The 14,311-nt window shown below is 35.6% G+C and overlaps 1 protein-coding gene across 3 annotated transcripts in view; it reads right to left on the bottom strand.

The window, feature by feature from the left end:
- Positions 1–8,182: 8,182 nt before the first annotated feature.
- The window catches only part of LOC150083290 (nucleolysin TIAR-like), a 261,413-nt gene continuing 255,284 nt past the window's right edge, over positions 8,183–14,311 (bottom strand). For 2 of the 3 annotated variants that reach the window (XM_090377152.1, XM_090377153.1), the window contains exon 13: positions 8,183–8,834. In XM_090377152.1, coding sequence (XP_090233278.1) covers positions 8,690–8,834 — 145 coding nt within the window. In that variant the 3' untranslated portion in view covers positions 8,183–8,689. The remainder of the gene's footprint in view (positions 8,835–14,311) is intronic. The other variant, XM_090377154.1, reaches the window with a different exon arrangement.

The following is a 14,311-nucleotide window of genomic DNA, read 5'->3' on the forward strand; positions in this document are numbered from 1 at the left end:
ATTAAAATGTTAGTTATGGCATTAATGGTATTTTTATTTTAAAAATAAAAATACCATTAAAATGTTAGTTATGGCATTAATGGTATTTTTATTTTTATATATGTTTATAATTTATGGCTTATGTCATGGCATAGATTGATTTTTTCCAGGTCACGTTGGGTACCCGCCATGGTTTATGGTTTACCTGATAAGCTAGTATATCATATTTTACCTTTAAAAAACTCTTACCATTATTAAATTAACTCATATTCATACAGACCGATGTAATGTTTAATCGTCCTAGATGGCATTAATTGGTTATGTGACTACTTAATATTTATTATAATATTTATATTTATTATAACATTTAATATTTGCTTTGTTATACTTGGATATATATATATATATATATAGAGTACTCATTCATTCAGTGTACAAAACTGTAAGCAAAAATTATTACACGATACAAGATGGATTACAGGCAACAATCCTTACCAGTTCTCTTGCTTTTTCCAATTATGTTTTAATAGATAATTACTCATCAAAAGCTCTAAAATGCTCAGGAATGTCTCAGGGAAGAGACTATACAATATTTGGAATCTAAGAATGGCAATCACTCTAAGCACAATTAAAATACCAGCGTGGAAACTGAGAAGTCCCACATGTACTTGCAAACCCCAGGGGCTCACATCCGGTGAGTATCGGCTTGGCACACCCAGGGTCCTGAGCCGGATATCGTCATTCCTCTCTTTCTTGGTGATTCCCTTCTATTTCTGACTCTCAATCTCTCACTCACACAGGGTAACTCGGGAATTTTTTTGGCTGGTACAGCATAAGCCCCAGGCTTCCTTGCACCGTGTGGCTAATAATAATACACAAAAAAAAATTTGCAAAAAGGGATGTCAAACCTTTCCAATACTTTTCTTTAGCTGCTTCCTTATATGTTTGCCACTCTGTTATCCTTAATCCTATGCACATTCATACAAAGCCAAAATATTATGACCATCTACTTAACAGCATGTCGCACTGCCTTTCACTGTGATGCTTGGAGTCAATGCCACACCCTGTGTGGCACTGACTCTATGAGGCTTTGGAAGGTGTCCTCAAGTACCCTGGACCAGCTGGATAGAAGGACATACAAGAGTTTGGGAATGTAGCAAGGCATTGACGAATGAAGTATTCCACTGAATCCCACAAATGTTTGATGGGATTGGTGTCGGAGGAATTTTGTGGCCAGGGAGAGCTTGGGGAACTCAATTCCTGCACAATGCAGGCCTTGTGACCTGGGGCTTCATCTTACTAAAAGAGTCCAGTGCCACCTAGATACATGGTCACCTCATAGGGAAAAACTTGGTCTGAAACAATGTTGAAGTAGGATCTGATATTGGTAAAGGTGTGTGTTCATTGGGGATGATGGACCCCACCTGATGTCCATGAAAACACCCCAAATATCACCACTGCCACCGGCCTGTTTTTGTCCAACCATGCAGTCAGGTCACAGTTCACCTATTTTCTATCAAATACACACCTATTCATTGCAGTGATGGAGCTGGAACCTAGATATATCAGAGCAGGTGACTTGCATTTAACCAATGTCCAGGAATGATATGCTCCTGTGTCCACAGCAGGGGGGGGGGGGAGGTGTTGATGATGATCAGTCAACATCATCAACATCAACACCTGAACATGAACAGGTTGCCTACTCTATAGCCCTATCTGCAAGAGTGTCCACTGGATGGTGTGTGCTCAGAAATGTTTCTCTGTGCCATTCAGATTTATAAATAATCCTGGTTGTAGTCTGATACTGAGAGATCACGAGCTGTCTGTTTCTGTTGTTTCAGCCAGCAGGTGCGAACTGTCGTTCACCTCAACTGTCAACCAGTGGTGGTGGTTTCCCCATCCTGGCATGTTGGGTGGTTGCATGTCCCTCCTTCAAACCATTCCTTCACTAGAACAGCCTCTCAAATTTTTATCACTGGTCATTTGTAATTATCATGTTAGTATCACGAATGTTCATTTATAACTTTTTGAGTAAGGTTTTAAATTCTATGTGTAATGGTTGGGGCAAATCTGAGAGCCTTCACTCATTTTTCTATTTCAACTTGTTCAATACAGGATAACTGGTCAATTCCAATCTCAAATCTTCTATATATTCTGATTTCTTAAACTGTTTCTATAATGATATAGCCAATTATGCTTCCTCTATCCAAATGTGCCAAGATATATGCTTGGCACATTCACATGGAGGAAGAAAAACATAAAGTAACCTGGCAGTCAAAACATAGCAAAAATGGTGGTGCATCACCTGACAGGTACCAATTTTTTTTTTTTTTTTTTTAAATTCTGTTTACACAGTGCCAATATTCCATCTTTTCTTAATGGATTGCAATAATTATTTATGCCAAAACTTGCAAAAAATGTTTTATATATAAAATTACTGGTAACGTCAATCTCTTATTCTCTTCCATTTCCAGCTTTAAAGACTTATGTATATAAATATTATTTAAAAATTATGCAGATGTAACTAGTGGGAGAAGAAAAGTAACACAAAACTTTAAACAAACACAGCATTGGTCCAGTGTTATGTTATTCTTCAAGCAAAATGCCAAAAATAGTTGCAAAGATGGTGGAGTGTAACCTAACAGGTTCTTGAGTGCAATTTATATACGAAAACAATGAAAATGTCACTTCAGAAGCTATTGCAATAAAGTTTGACTTTGCTATTTCAAGAGTAACCTGTCAAGGTTACCCACCACTACCACCACATTAAGAATGCATGATATTCTAGTAGCCTTTTACCATTACCTTAAGACATTTTAGGTAATAAACATTTTAGTTATTTTAAATTTAATTTCCTACCCTCTCATTTAAATCACCAACTCAGATTACTCTTTCTTCATCATCAGTTTCTATAATATTTAGTGGAATCTTCCATTTCACTTTTTTTTGGAGCCACTTGCATAGACAAATTTCTATCTTAAATTCTGGCTGGCCAAATAACTCGACTTGATAATGCTAACCAGCCAATTAAACTTTCTTTCAAGAATAAATAAATTTATAATTGTTATTCAGCTGTGGCTCTTACTTGTATGCACCATCTTGTGATACTCACTATTTTGATATAAATTAGTTTTCCTAATTTCACTTGGATGTATAAGCTTCTAACATTCATAGTGCCTACCTTGATGGTTAGAGTATCAAGTTAGCATGGCGTGTTCTTGTTTCCTGACAAGCACAGTAGGACCATGCTGACCTAGGCAATGTACTAGCTTTAGTTAGTTTAGTCCCATACTGGCAGTCCATCCTCATTCATGCTATAGACATTGGATAAGGAGCCTAATCAGTTCCCTGAACAAGCCTACATTAAGAGATGTGGTGGTCTTCTCCAAGTTAGACAGCCTGAGACCCTTTCTTATTACAGTATTTATACAGTGGAGGGAAAACTGTACTTTTATTTATTTTTTGAGAAGTTCACTTCTTTTCATTTCTGAAAGGCAGACGTGTAGAATTTTTGTAGATAATTTTCCAAACATTTCCACAAAGGATATTGGCTATTGTCTGCAACTCAGGATTGTTTTGTCCTCCTAACATATTATTAGTGGATATTCTGGGTTTGGTTTGGTTTTTTTGGCGCATTAGCTACTAAGGCTATAATGCGCCAAGACCAGGTCATTTATAAAAAAATTTTTAAACTTTCAGTGACCTAATTAGTTAGGTCACTATGTCAAAATGTATAACAAATATATAAAAGAAAAATGTAAAAATTTTATATATGAGTAAAAATATTTATTGATTTTAAAAAGCTAAAAACAGCAGACACGTTGTCATTGTCAGATAAAATCTGACTGAGTGTATATGGCTCAGTCAGATGGTTAAAAGCGGTAAGACGGATATTGCTAAAATCTGAACATTCGATTAAAATGTGTCTAATTGATAAAACTGTGCCACAAGACTCACACATAGGAGGGTCATCAGCCCTCAGCAAAAAAGAATGTGTCAAATGACTATGTCCTATGCGGGTCCGGGCAAGAACAACTTCCTCCTTACGATTCCTGCGCAGACTAGACTGCCACGGTTCAATTACAGGCTTTATTTGATATAATTTATTCGCAGTCTGTCTATTCCACGAATCCTGCCATTGGGAATGTATTTTCTCGTGTATTATTTGCATGTAGTCTGTATAGGGGACTAACAGGCAGCGGTTTTTATTGGGAACTGCTGATTTCGCTGCGGCGTCAGCCAAATCATTTCCCCTAATCCCAATGTGGCTGGGAATCCAGCAGAAGCGGATGTCATATTCGCGTTCATGGAGAACGTGAATCTTCTGCTGAATGCTAGACAGAACTGGATGAGGATTATATCTCACAGATATTAAAGCCTGTAACATGCTAAGAGAGTCAGAATATAAAATGAACTGTTGGTATTGGTATTTACTAATATGATCCAAGGCTAACTCTACAGGGCGTGCAGCTCTGCAGTAAATATGCTGCATTCAGAGGGAATCTGCTCTGATATAGTGCTGTCTGTAAAGACAGCAGCAGATACCACATATGATTCCGACTTCGAACCGTCTGTGTAGACAGGCGCGAAGTCAGAATATTCAGTTCGGTGTGCTGAATGAAGCTGCAGGTAGACACATGATGGAGTGTCCGACTTTCCCCAGTTTCTAAGCGACAAGTCGCATGCCGGGACACGAGCATGCCAGGGTGGAAAGGGTTGCTTTGATGTTTGGGCAACCTTGTCTAGCTTGATATTAAGTTCTTTGAGTAGCTCAGGATATTCTGGGCAGTTGTTCAGTTGACTGATGATGTATATCAAATATAGGACTCTGTTGGAATGTCTGACATATCATGCTTCTGCTGCTCTTTATGATTATTTGTAATTCAGTTCCTGCAAAATATATTTTAGCCCCCCCTCCTTTGTTCTTGCTTTCCTCCCTGACATTATTTCACCATTCTTTAATTGTTTTTGCTGCTATGTATACATTAGTAGCCAAGACCATACCACGTGTATACACACACGCTATTTTTAGTAAACACCCGAAAGTTCAACTGGGTGGGGCCGCAAGGTTAGGATAGCAGAAAGTGCAGCCTGTCCACCTTTGCTGCAGTAAAGAACAAGGTTTCATCTTCAAAAGAGCAAAACATCCATGGAAAATTATGCAATGATGAAAGTCTAGCTAAAGTAATGGCTTTGTACAAATTCATATTATTTGGTTATGGAAAGATTAAATTTTCAGTGGAGTCAGCTTTGCTTGAGATAACTAGCTTATTTTTGTTTACGTAGTAGTGTCATCCCCCCCCCCCCTCCAGTGTATGAAAGGTTAATTTAATAAGTTACGTGAATAGCTGTCAGTACGTCTGAAACAGCTGAAGAATACCTCGAGAGCACTTTGTATTTCTATTGGATTCGAAGAACCAATGCTCAAAGTTAAGACCAACAATAAAGTGCAATCCAACTTACACAGCAAGCACAAGTTTTGATTACAACCCATAGTATGTTAATGTTGATCCAGGCAACTCAATTTAGCTATGTACTTTGAGATGCAAGTGTATGAAATATACTGCTATTTCAAAGGAGAAGTCTTTGCTTGACAAGCTATTTGGAAGTGTTATTTCTTTTTGGGCTAGAAAAGAACATGGAAGAAGTAGCTTTAGTATTAACTAATAAAACAGATTAAAGAAACTTGAATTAGAAAAATTTAGACAAATAAAACATTCTTTTAGCTAACGGCAAATTAATGTTGGATTATATTTTATCTGAATTTGAAGTGATTTAAAATGAAAAACTCTGATTTGCAAACCCATACCCAAATGCAGTTTACTGAAGTGTTGTATTAGCAAGACAGGAGTTATAATATAATATTTATTTCATAGTAATGTTGTCATTTTTGTTGTTAATAACGGTTTGAAGCAGTGATATGCTGCAGATTAACATAAACATTCATGGGGTAATATCTTCTTCTCTTTTCACTCCTTTCATCACAGGAAGGCTGAAACAACAGAATGTTGTTTCAGCTCTTTTGGGAAGATCCCACTCTCCAAACACTTCTTTCAATAAAGTTTTCTATTTGGTGGGTGTAACTAAAATTTGAATTTCTCTCCAACTGATTACTTTCAGTAGTCATGTTTTGGCCAAGTAGTTTCAACTAACATGTCTCCTAATTCAAACTTTTTAAATGACAAGAGATGTTCCTGTTATTGCCCCTTTTATTTTCTGAATTAGAAATAGTTTGTTTTGCTAGCAGGGACAGGGAGGTGATTGTCCCCTTGTATAAGGCAATGGTCAGGCCACACTTTAGGAATGATATAGAATTGCTGAAACGAGTACAGAGAAGGGCAACGAGATTGGTGAGGGGAACAATGGGTTGCTCTTTTGAAGAAAAGCTTAAGTTCTGCAAACTAGCATCTGGAAACTAGGAACCTGCAAGGTGATCTGATCAAGGTGTATAAGGCTTTGAATGGTTTGAGCAAGATTAATGCTGATGGGACATATATTCAAACTGAGGAAAGATGTGTGGAAATTTGCCTTTAGCCAGCGGGTGGTTGATAGGTGGAGCTGTTGTTATTATTTGGTTTTTAGGAGCATTAGCAACTAAGGCCATATTGCTCCGGGGATACGTGGTGGTCATTCCCTGACCTTTCCGCATCCTCCGTATTTGGTGGTCATGGGCTCGAACCCCGGTCTAATCAAGAAGCGTGTGCTACGCACTGCTGCTCCTGCCCACCTGGCTACGGAGGTGCCGATAGGTGGAGCAAACTTCCATCTGTTGTAGTGGAGGTAAACAACTTAAATAAGACAAACATATGGAGTGAATGGATGGGTGAAATGAGAAGGGGTTTTTTGGCTGATAATATATAAGCTTGCTTTCTTGCATCATGTGTTTGTACTAATGCTAATAGGAGGATGAATGATTAAGAATTTTAAAGCAGGGTGAGCACTTATGCTATTACTTTCAGTTTTATTATCAGTTTCTGCAGTGTGAAAAATTATGAATTTTTATGCTGACTGTCTACACCAGTGGTTCTCAACTTTTTTTGCTAGTGGCCCCCTTCTGAGTTTCATTCACCCCTGTATCCTCCATATTGTTTAATTATGATAAATGTAATATTTATAATAAATATGTACTTTATCAACTGTACTTTTTATTTATAAAAAGTATTATTTGTTTATAATATAAGGAATATTAATAATAAAAAAGTTAGTTTATTAACTACAATCTTTATTTATAATAGAATTTTTACTCATATAATACTTTGTTTATTCACAATAAAGAATTATGCTCCTAACAAAAATATTACAATAATATTATTGTTCCTTAGTTTTGGCCCCTGTTGAGAACCACTGGCCTAAACAGGATATCTGAATCAGGTGATACCTCAACAAGATTTATTTGTCCTACATAGGGAAATTCAAAATACAAGCATTAACTGCCACTTATTTTTTTTTGGGAGGCAAGAATTTAGTGTGCGTGCCTGTTGAGAGGACAGGCTCAGTGACAGGACTTATTTAGTACTCGAGCAAGTTCATACTCAAGTGCTGCAAATTTTGGTTGACATGTACAGCGTGTGCTTTATGTATAAAATATAAACTAGCAAAAACATTCAGCAGAAAAATTCCAATATACTAAAAGTCTAGCTATATGAAATCCCTGTATTCTCAACAGTGTACTCAATTAAACAAAATTATTATGTTATGAAATGATTGGATACGATCCCAAATTTCCAGTCAAAACTATACCGAGGTTTTATTTTGTAATGAATCCACTGCAGAGGCCCACCACAGTACTTTCTTATATTGTCTGACTTGAACATAACTCATATCTAAACAAAGCACATTCAATTCATATTATAAACTCTCCAGCTGCATGAACTTTTTTATAACTTACAAAACTTATTTTATTCTTGCAAAGAGATTACTGATTAGACTATTCATAATATATATATATTTTTTTTTAATTCAAAAAAACTTTATAAATAAATCTCAACATTTGAACACAACAAAAGCTGTATTGGCATATGAAATGGCAGTTGAAATCCAGCTGGCTGCTTAATATATAGGACAAGATAGTCCAATTTAATCTCTTTTTATTACTATTATCATAACAAAATTTATGAAAAATAAGGGCTCACCTTTAACATCAATAATCCAAAGAAGACTCACAAGCCACATATACACACAAACAATGCAAGAGCTTGAATAAATGACTTTTATTTGCTGCATTATTTGAATACACCTTCTCATTTAATTTCAAAATCCCCTTCAAGTCTACAGTTTTTTTTTTCTGCACCACATGTTTATATCCACATAGTCACCACTGTCTCTTGTCACTGGTGCATTATTTCATGTGAATTATCAGTTTCTGCCACTCATGGAACCCACAGGGAGAGATACCAGGATGACTAGCTGGCCAGAACTCTTCCCCCCCCTCATTTGAAATCCAAACAGCTTCATACCAGATTTTGGAATTATATCAACTACTAATTTTCATGATATATACTCAACTTCTATGGCGAACATGTTCGTGAAAGATGTACAGGGCCAAATGCAGAGTCACCAAAGTCTCCCTCCCCCCCCAAATTTAAACCTGGGCCTGTCCATAATCAGAGTTCATGTCAGGTTGGAGAATCCAAAAAGTAGGTTTAGTCTGGTGGGTTCCTTGTCCGAGTGACTAATTTAGGGCCACATTTATCTGGCCCAAAATAAAATGCTATTGAGCCTGGTATTGTTGCATAGGATAGGCACCAATCATTCCTGGTTGTTGCAGTCCTTGACCCATTGGGTTCTGAGCTGCTGCAGCTGCTGCCATCTGTGGTTGACCTGGAAGTCCTTGCCATGCCATTTGCATCCCCATTCTAAAGCACACAAAACAAAATAAAAGGATGTAATAAAGTGCTACTTGAAGAATTTAAATACATTTCATCACACACAAAGAAATAATAAAAAATAAATAAAGTTATTACACACACATGATTAATTTAAAATTTTTAATAAGGCAAATACAATGATGAGTAATGGTTATTATATGCTGTATTGTCAATATCATGACTAATTAATCTGAATTCAAGTTCTGTAACAACTGTCCTGATAAAATGATCCTCATTTTTATCAGGATTCTTGTTGCTGTGAATTTAATAATATTAAATACAGTCAAACGTCCCTATAACGAATTAGATAAATCCAGCAAAAAAATTTGTTATAGAGAAATTTCGTTATACAGAGAATATCTTTTTTATTAAAAATTGTTATTTAATTAGAAAATGAAAATGAAGCTACATTTATTTTTAATGTATTTTATTTCAAAAACACTTATTTAAATTATGTTTACAAAATTTTCGCCGGTAAGTATCACAATTAAAAAAAAAAAAGTGTAATTTTCGTTTGCACAGTACAATTAAAAAATGTCTGATTCTCAAAGAAAACCTCACATTTGTTCAGAGCATTAAGAACATTATCAGGAACATTTTCACAAAACTGTAGACCCATACGAACCGTTTTAAAAGCGTGAATCATTTTTTTCGCGAGTCAGCTTTGCTACGGGTTTTTCTGATGCATCTTCAGCGTCATCGTTAATTTCTTCGCGATCATGGTTGTGTCTAACACTGTTCAGCAGTATTTCATCTTCATTTGGATGTTCTGTTGTAGTCAGATCTTGATCTACATAAACATAACTATCCAGTGTTATTTCGTTTTCGATGTTTCCGGACGATTGTAATAATGTTCAAAAGTTTTTCAGTTGTGAAAGGGACAATTCATCTTGTTCATCCAGTTGTTGTTCGACTTCTGTATTCAATGCAAATCCTGCTTTCGAAAAACAATTTTGAATATTGTATTCAGTGACATCGTTTGTCCAAACTTTTGACAGTTCAGAGATGCAATCTCTAAGGTTAATTGTAACCTCCAAATTTCTATTTTCTGATAACGCACTGACAATCTTCATTATTATTCTCTTTCGATAATGAAATTTAAAATTTTTAATAATGCCTTGGTCCATTGGCTGGAGTTTTGTCGTCACGTTTGATGGTAAAAACAACTTCACACTTTTAAGTTTGGCAGAAATACTGGCAGGATGTGCCGGACATGTCAGTTACCAACATTATTTTCCTTTTAACCTTTGTTATACGCTTGTCTAGTTTTAATCTCCGGTCTTCAAAGATATCACTTGTCATCCATGCTTTTTTTTTATCAAAGGTGTAGTCAACTTTCAAAGATTTTGTGCCTCTAAAACATCATGGGTTTTTTGATTTTCCGATGACTAAAAGTCTTAATTTTTCACTTCCTGTCATATTTGCTCCAACTAGCACAGTGATTCTTTCTTTGCTTTGTTTTTCGCCAAAACATTTATCATCCTTAAAAGCAAGTGTTCTATTCGGTAAACATTTAAAGAATAAACCCATTTCATCAGCATTAAAAACATCCTTAGGTTCATATTCTTCCAAAATCTTCTTTAAGGTATTGTTCCTCCAACTGTTGCAATCTTCTTCACTTACATTAACAGTTTCTCCACAAATAACCTTTTCCACAATCCTGTGACGCTTCTTAAATTTATCTAGCCACCCAGTGCTCGCATTAAATTCTGTATGTCCAAGGGATGCAAATTTCAGAGCTTGTTGCTTAATTATTGGTATATTCTTTCACGTATTGTTTGCACCAATTTTAGAACAGCTTTATCAACATCCTTGTATATAACTTAATTAATATAACACAACTTAATTCGCTTCTTGTCTGCTCCTCCTTCAATTGATTCTCAATTTTTTAAAATTGTTGATAAGCTGCTTACAGGTATGTCATATTTCTCCGCAACATCTTTTTTCTTAAAACCCTGGTCACTATCATGAAGAATCTTTACCTTATCATTAATACTTATACACTTTCTCTTCGACATTGTTTCCGCAATTGTAAAAATTACTCGACTGCAGTGCTTACCGATACACACACCACATACTTTGCTGTGCTGGCCATATAGTGAATTGTTAGCACTGCCTACTCAATGACATTCACTTGCCAATTCAACAGTATCACGCGACCTTTCCTATCAATCACTTTGAAGAAATATACGACTTTGTGAATTTCTTTTATTCTGCTTTCATTCTTATATTAGAATGATAGAAAATTTATGGTTAATGTATGCTGTATGTTACTTTTCAGCAAAAAAAAAAAAAAAAAATACAAGAGTATATAGCCCACGTGATTGATAAAATTGTTCTAAAAGAAAGAAATTTAAAAAAAAAAAAAAAATCATGAAAACCATCTACAGTACTGGAAGTCCAGTTAGACGAGAACGGACATATCATATAATGATTGACAGGAAGGTCACATGGTACGGTTGAGGTGAACAGTGAATGTCACTCAGTAGGCATTACTAAAATCTGACCATGGTAGCTTTCTGTGTATTGCCGCCGCAGCACACTAAAGGTTTACCGCACCGAATTTCGTTTTCCCCTGAGCCAACATCAATTTACAAACCTACCCTATTTATTATAAAGTTTATGACCACTTTTAAGAAACCCATTTGGTTTTATAACTGTAACAAAAATGAAACAAAGACTGTCCTATGGGCGTCAATGGCCACAAGTATTCACTAAAAGGATGATTAATTCCAGATGCTAATGTGCAATTCGGAGGAAAATGGGATGTATAATTCGAGCAGCTGTTTAGCAGTAAATGCTTTAAAATCTTCAAAAATGCTTTTACTAATTTTTTTTTAAAAATTCGTTACAGAGAGACTAACGGCTCGCTATATGGGGTTAATTTTACATGTAATTTTGTTTCAAGGTACAATGTTTTGCAAAAAAATTCGAGAATGGAGTTTCTGTTCTAATATGTTAACTTCCTTAAATTTTCCATGCTGATTTTAAAATTGACACTTTTATTTATTTATTTTTTAAATTTTTCTTTTTTTTTGGTTAATGCAGAGATTTTCCACAAATAAAAACATCTTGATTTTATTTAATTAAATCTGTCCAAATAACAGTGTACTCTATTATAAAATGGACAAAACAATCAAAGTGCAGAAAACAAACATTTAAGGTGAATCTGTATACCATTATTATGGTATACCTAAGGGAGTATTAATATACCATAATAATGGTATACCCCTTAAATATTCTTCCACACACTTTAAAATGAAAGTGTATGGAAGTTGTGTATTTCTCCTTTAAGCGAAAATATCTTAGTTATGCACAAGAAAAACTTGAAAACAGATTGCAAAGATTCTTAAAAAGCAATAACCATGCTTATTGAAAGTCTTTAGCTTCATTAACCCTAATTTGATAATGGAGGTTAACTGGACTTTCAATGGATCCATCACTTTCATGTTCAATACTTTCTGAAACTAGTAGAAAGTTGTTTTTCTGCATGGACAGTGCTCCTTGTTCAAATGACTTCATGCTATGCTGTCTCATTCACATAGGAAACACAGCATTTTCAAATAGCACGACTACTCACTTGTGTGCGATTCAAGTCTCCACAAAGAGGCCTCTCATTTAACTTAATTAATAATTAGTTTGGGGTCTTCACACAGATCTTTAAATGATATTTGAACAAAAACAAATTCTCTTATGAAAAGTACATTTTAGGAGGAATCAATGAACTGTCTCATTCACTTGATTCATGTACTGTTGTTGTTGTTTTTTTGGTTTTTAGGAGCATTAGCAACTAAGGCCATATTGCTCCAGGATATGTGGTGGTCATTCCCTGACCTTTCCGCATCCTCCGTATTTGGTGGTGATGGGCTCGAACCCTGGTCTAATCAAGAAGCGTGTGCTACGCACTGCTGCTCCTTCCCACCTGGCTACGGAGGCGCCTGATTCATGTACTGGAACCCATCAACGCAGTCAATCTAAAAATACTAGTCCAATAGGCAAGTGAATCTTCCTTAGGAAGTACGTAATGCAGGGTTTCCCAAACTGTGTTCCGTGAGATGTGAACAAGTGTTCCAAAAAAAATCGAATTAATAATTAAAAGAATAAAATAAATAAGTTTTGCATATTTGTAGCATACACCACTTTTGTATCATTATAATTTTTAACATTATTTTTTTTTTGGTTATGAACCCCTTCCCGGAATATTTTTTTCCTGAAAATGTGCCACAACAGATCAACTTTTTTAATTTTACAGATTAAAAGTATGCATCATGCGAATACTCATTGTATAGTTTTTTTGTGTTTTTATAAATTTTTGAGTATAAAATACATGGGAGTAATTAAACCATTTGGGCTACCGAATTATCTTGTGTATGCCAAAAGTGTGCAAATTATACAGATTTTGTAAAATAAATTAGCGTTTGAGCTAAAAGAAAGAAACAGAAAAAACACAAAAAAAAAAAAAAAAAAACATGCAAACTTACTTTATTCCCTGAAAGACAAATTGCATTCCATAAAAAAAAAAAAAAAAAAAAAATTTTACTTGGTGTGGTAGGTCTTGAAGCAAGAAGTGATGCAAAGGCCAATTTCACATGTGGCGTGTCTCCTTTCGAATCTTCTTGCCATCTCTGTTCCACTTTTTGAAGCATACCTGACAAGTTCTAGTTGGAAAGTTCTTCGTTGGTGGAACCTCAATGGGGTAATGGCCTGGTGAATAGCGAGTGATATTTCTTGATAAATTCATCAATCAGGTTATTTTTTGACATTCAAGGGCGAAAGAGCTTTTTGGCCATCTGAAATTCTGGCTTTATACAGCAGAAATGAATTCCACACAGCTAGGTCCATTAGGTGAAAGAAAACCTTCCTGTAGTATTTTTTAATCCATTTCCAGGGCAGGGGATAGTTTACCAAATGCTGGTAAACTTTATCTACACCTCCCATGGAAAAGTTATAGTCACTACTTTGGGTCTCTTCACTACTCCTGTTCAAGTTTCTATTTCTTCTTGAGAAGGATTACGGACCGTAGATAACAACACTAAATTTTTTTTATCTTTCCAATGTAAGGCCACGACTTTCCCTCTTTGAAAAGCAAGCAGCAACCTCTTGCCTCTTCAGCATTTCGGGGATTTCCTTTCTGTTTAGTCTCACTGTACCATAAACATCAGTTTTCTTTGTGATGAGAATATCAGCTAATTGGGGACTGGTATAATAATTGTCAACTGCTGTGAGGCAATATCCTTATCCAAACAGAGGCTTTATGAGAGTCAAAACCACTTGTAGACACTGGAAGACCAATAAAGTCTGGATCCATTTCTGTACCTTTTCCTACATATATTATGAAAGTCCAAACATAGCCACTTTTGGATTCACACAGCATATAATACTTATGCCAAACCTTGAGCGCTTCAATGGCATGTACTGCACACAACCGAGTCTTCCTTTGTACATCATCAAGCTTTCACCTACTG

The sequence above is a fragment of the Mastigoproctus giganteus genome, chromosome 7 (assembly GCF_048544385.1).
Source record: "Mastigoproctus giganteus isolate SK-2022 chromosome 7, ASM4854438v1, whole genome shotgun sequence".
NCBI lineage: Eukaryota > Metazoa > Arthropoda > Arachnida > Uropygi > Thelyphonidae > Mastigoproctus > Mastigoproctus giganteus.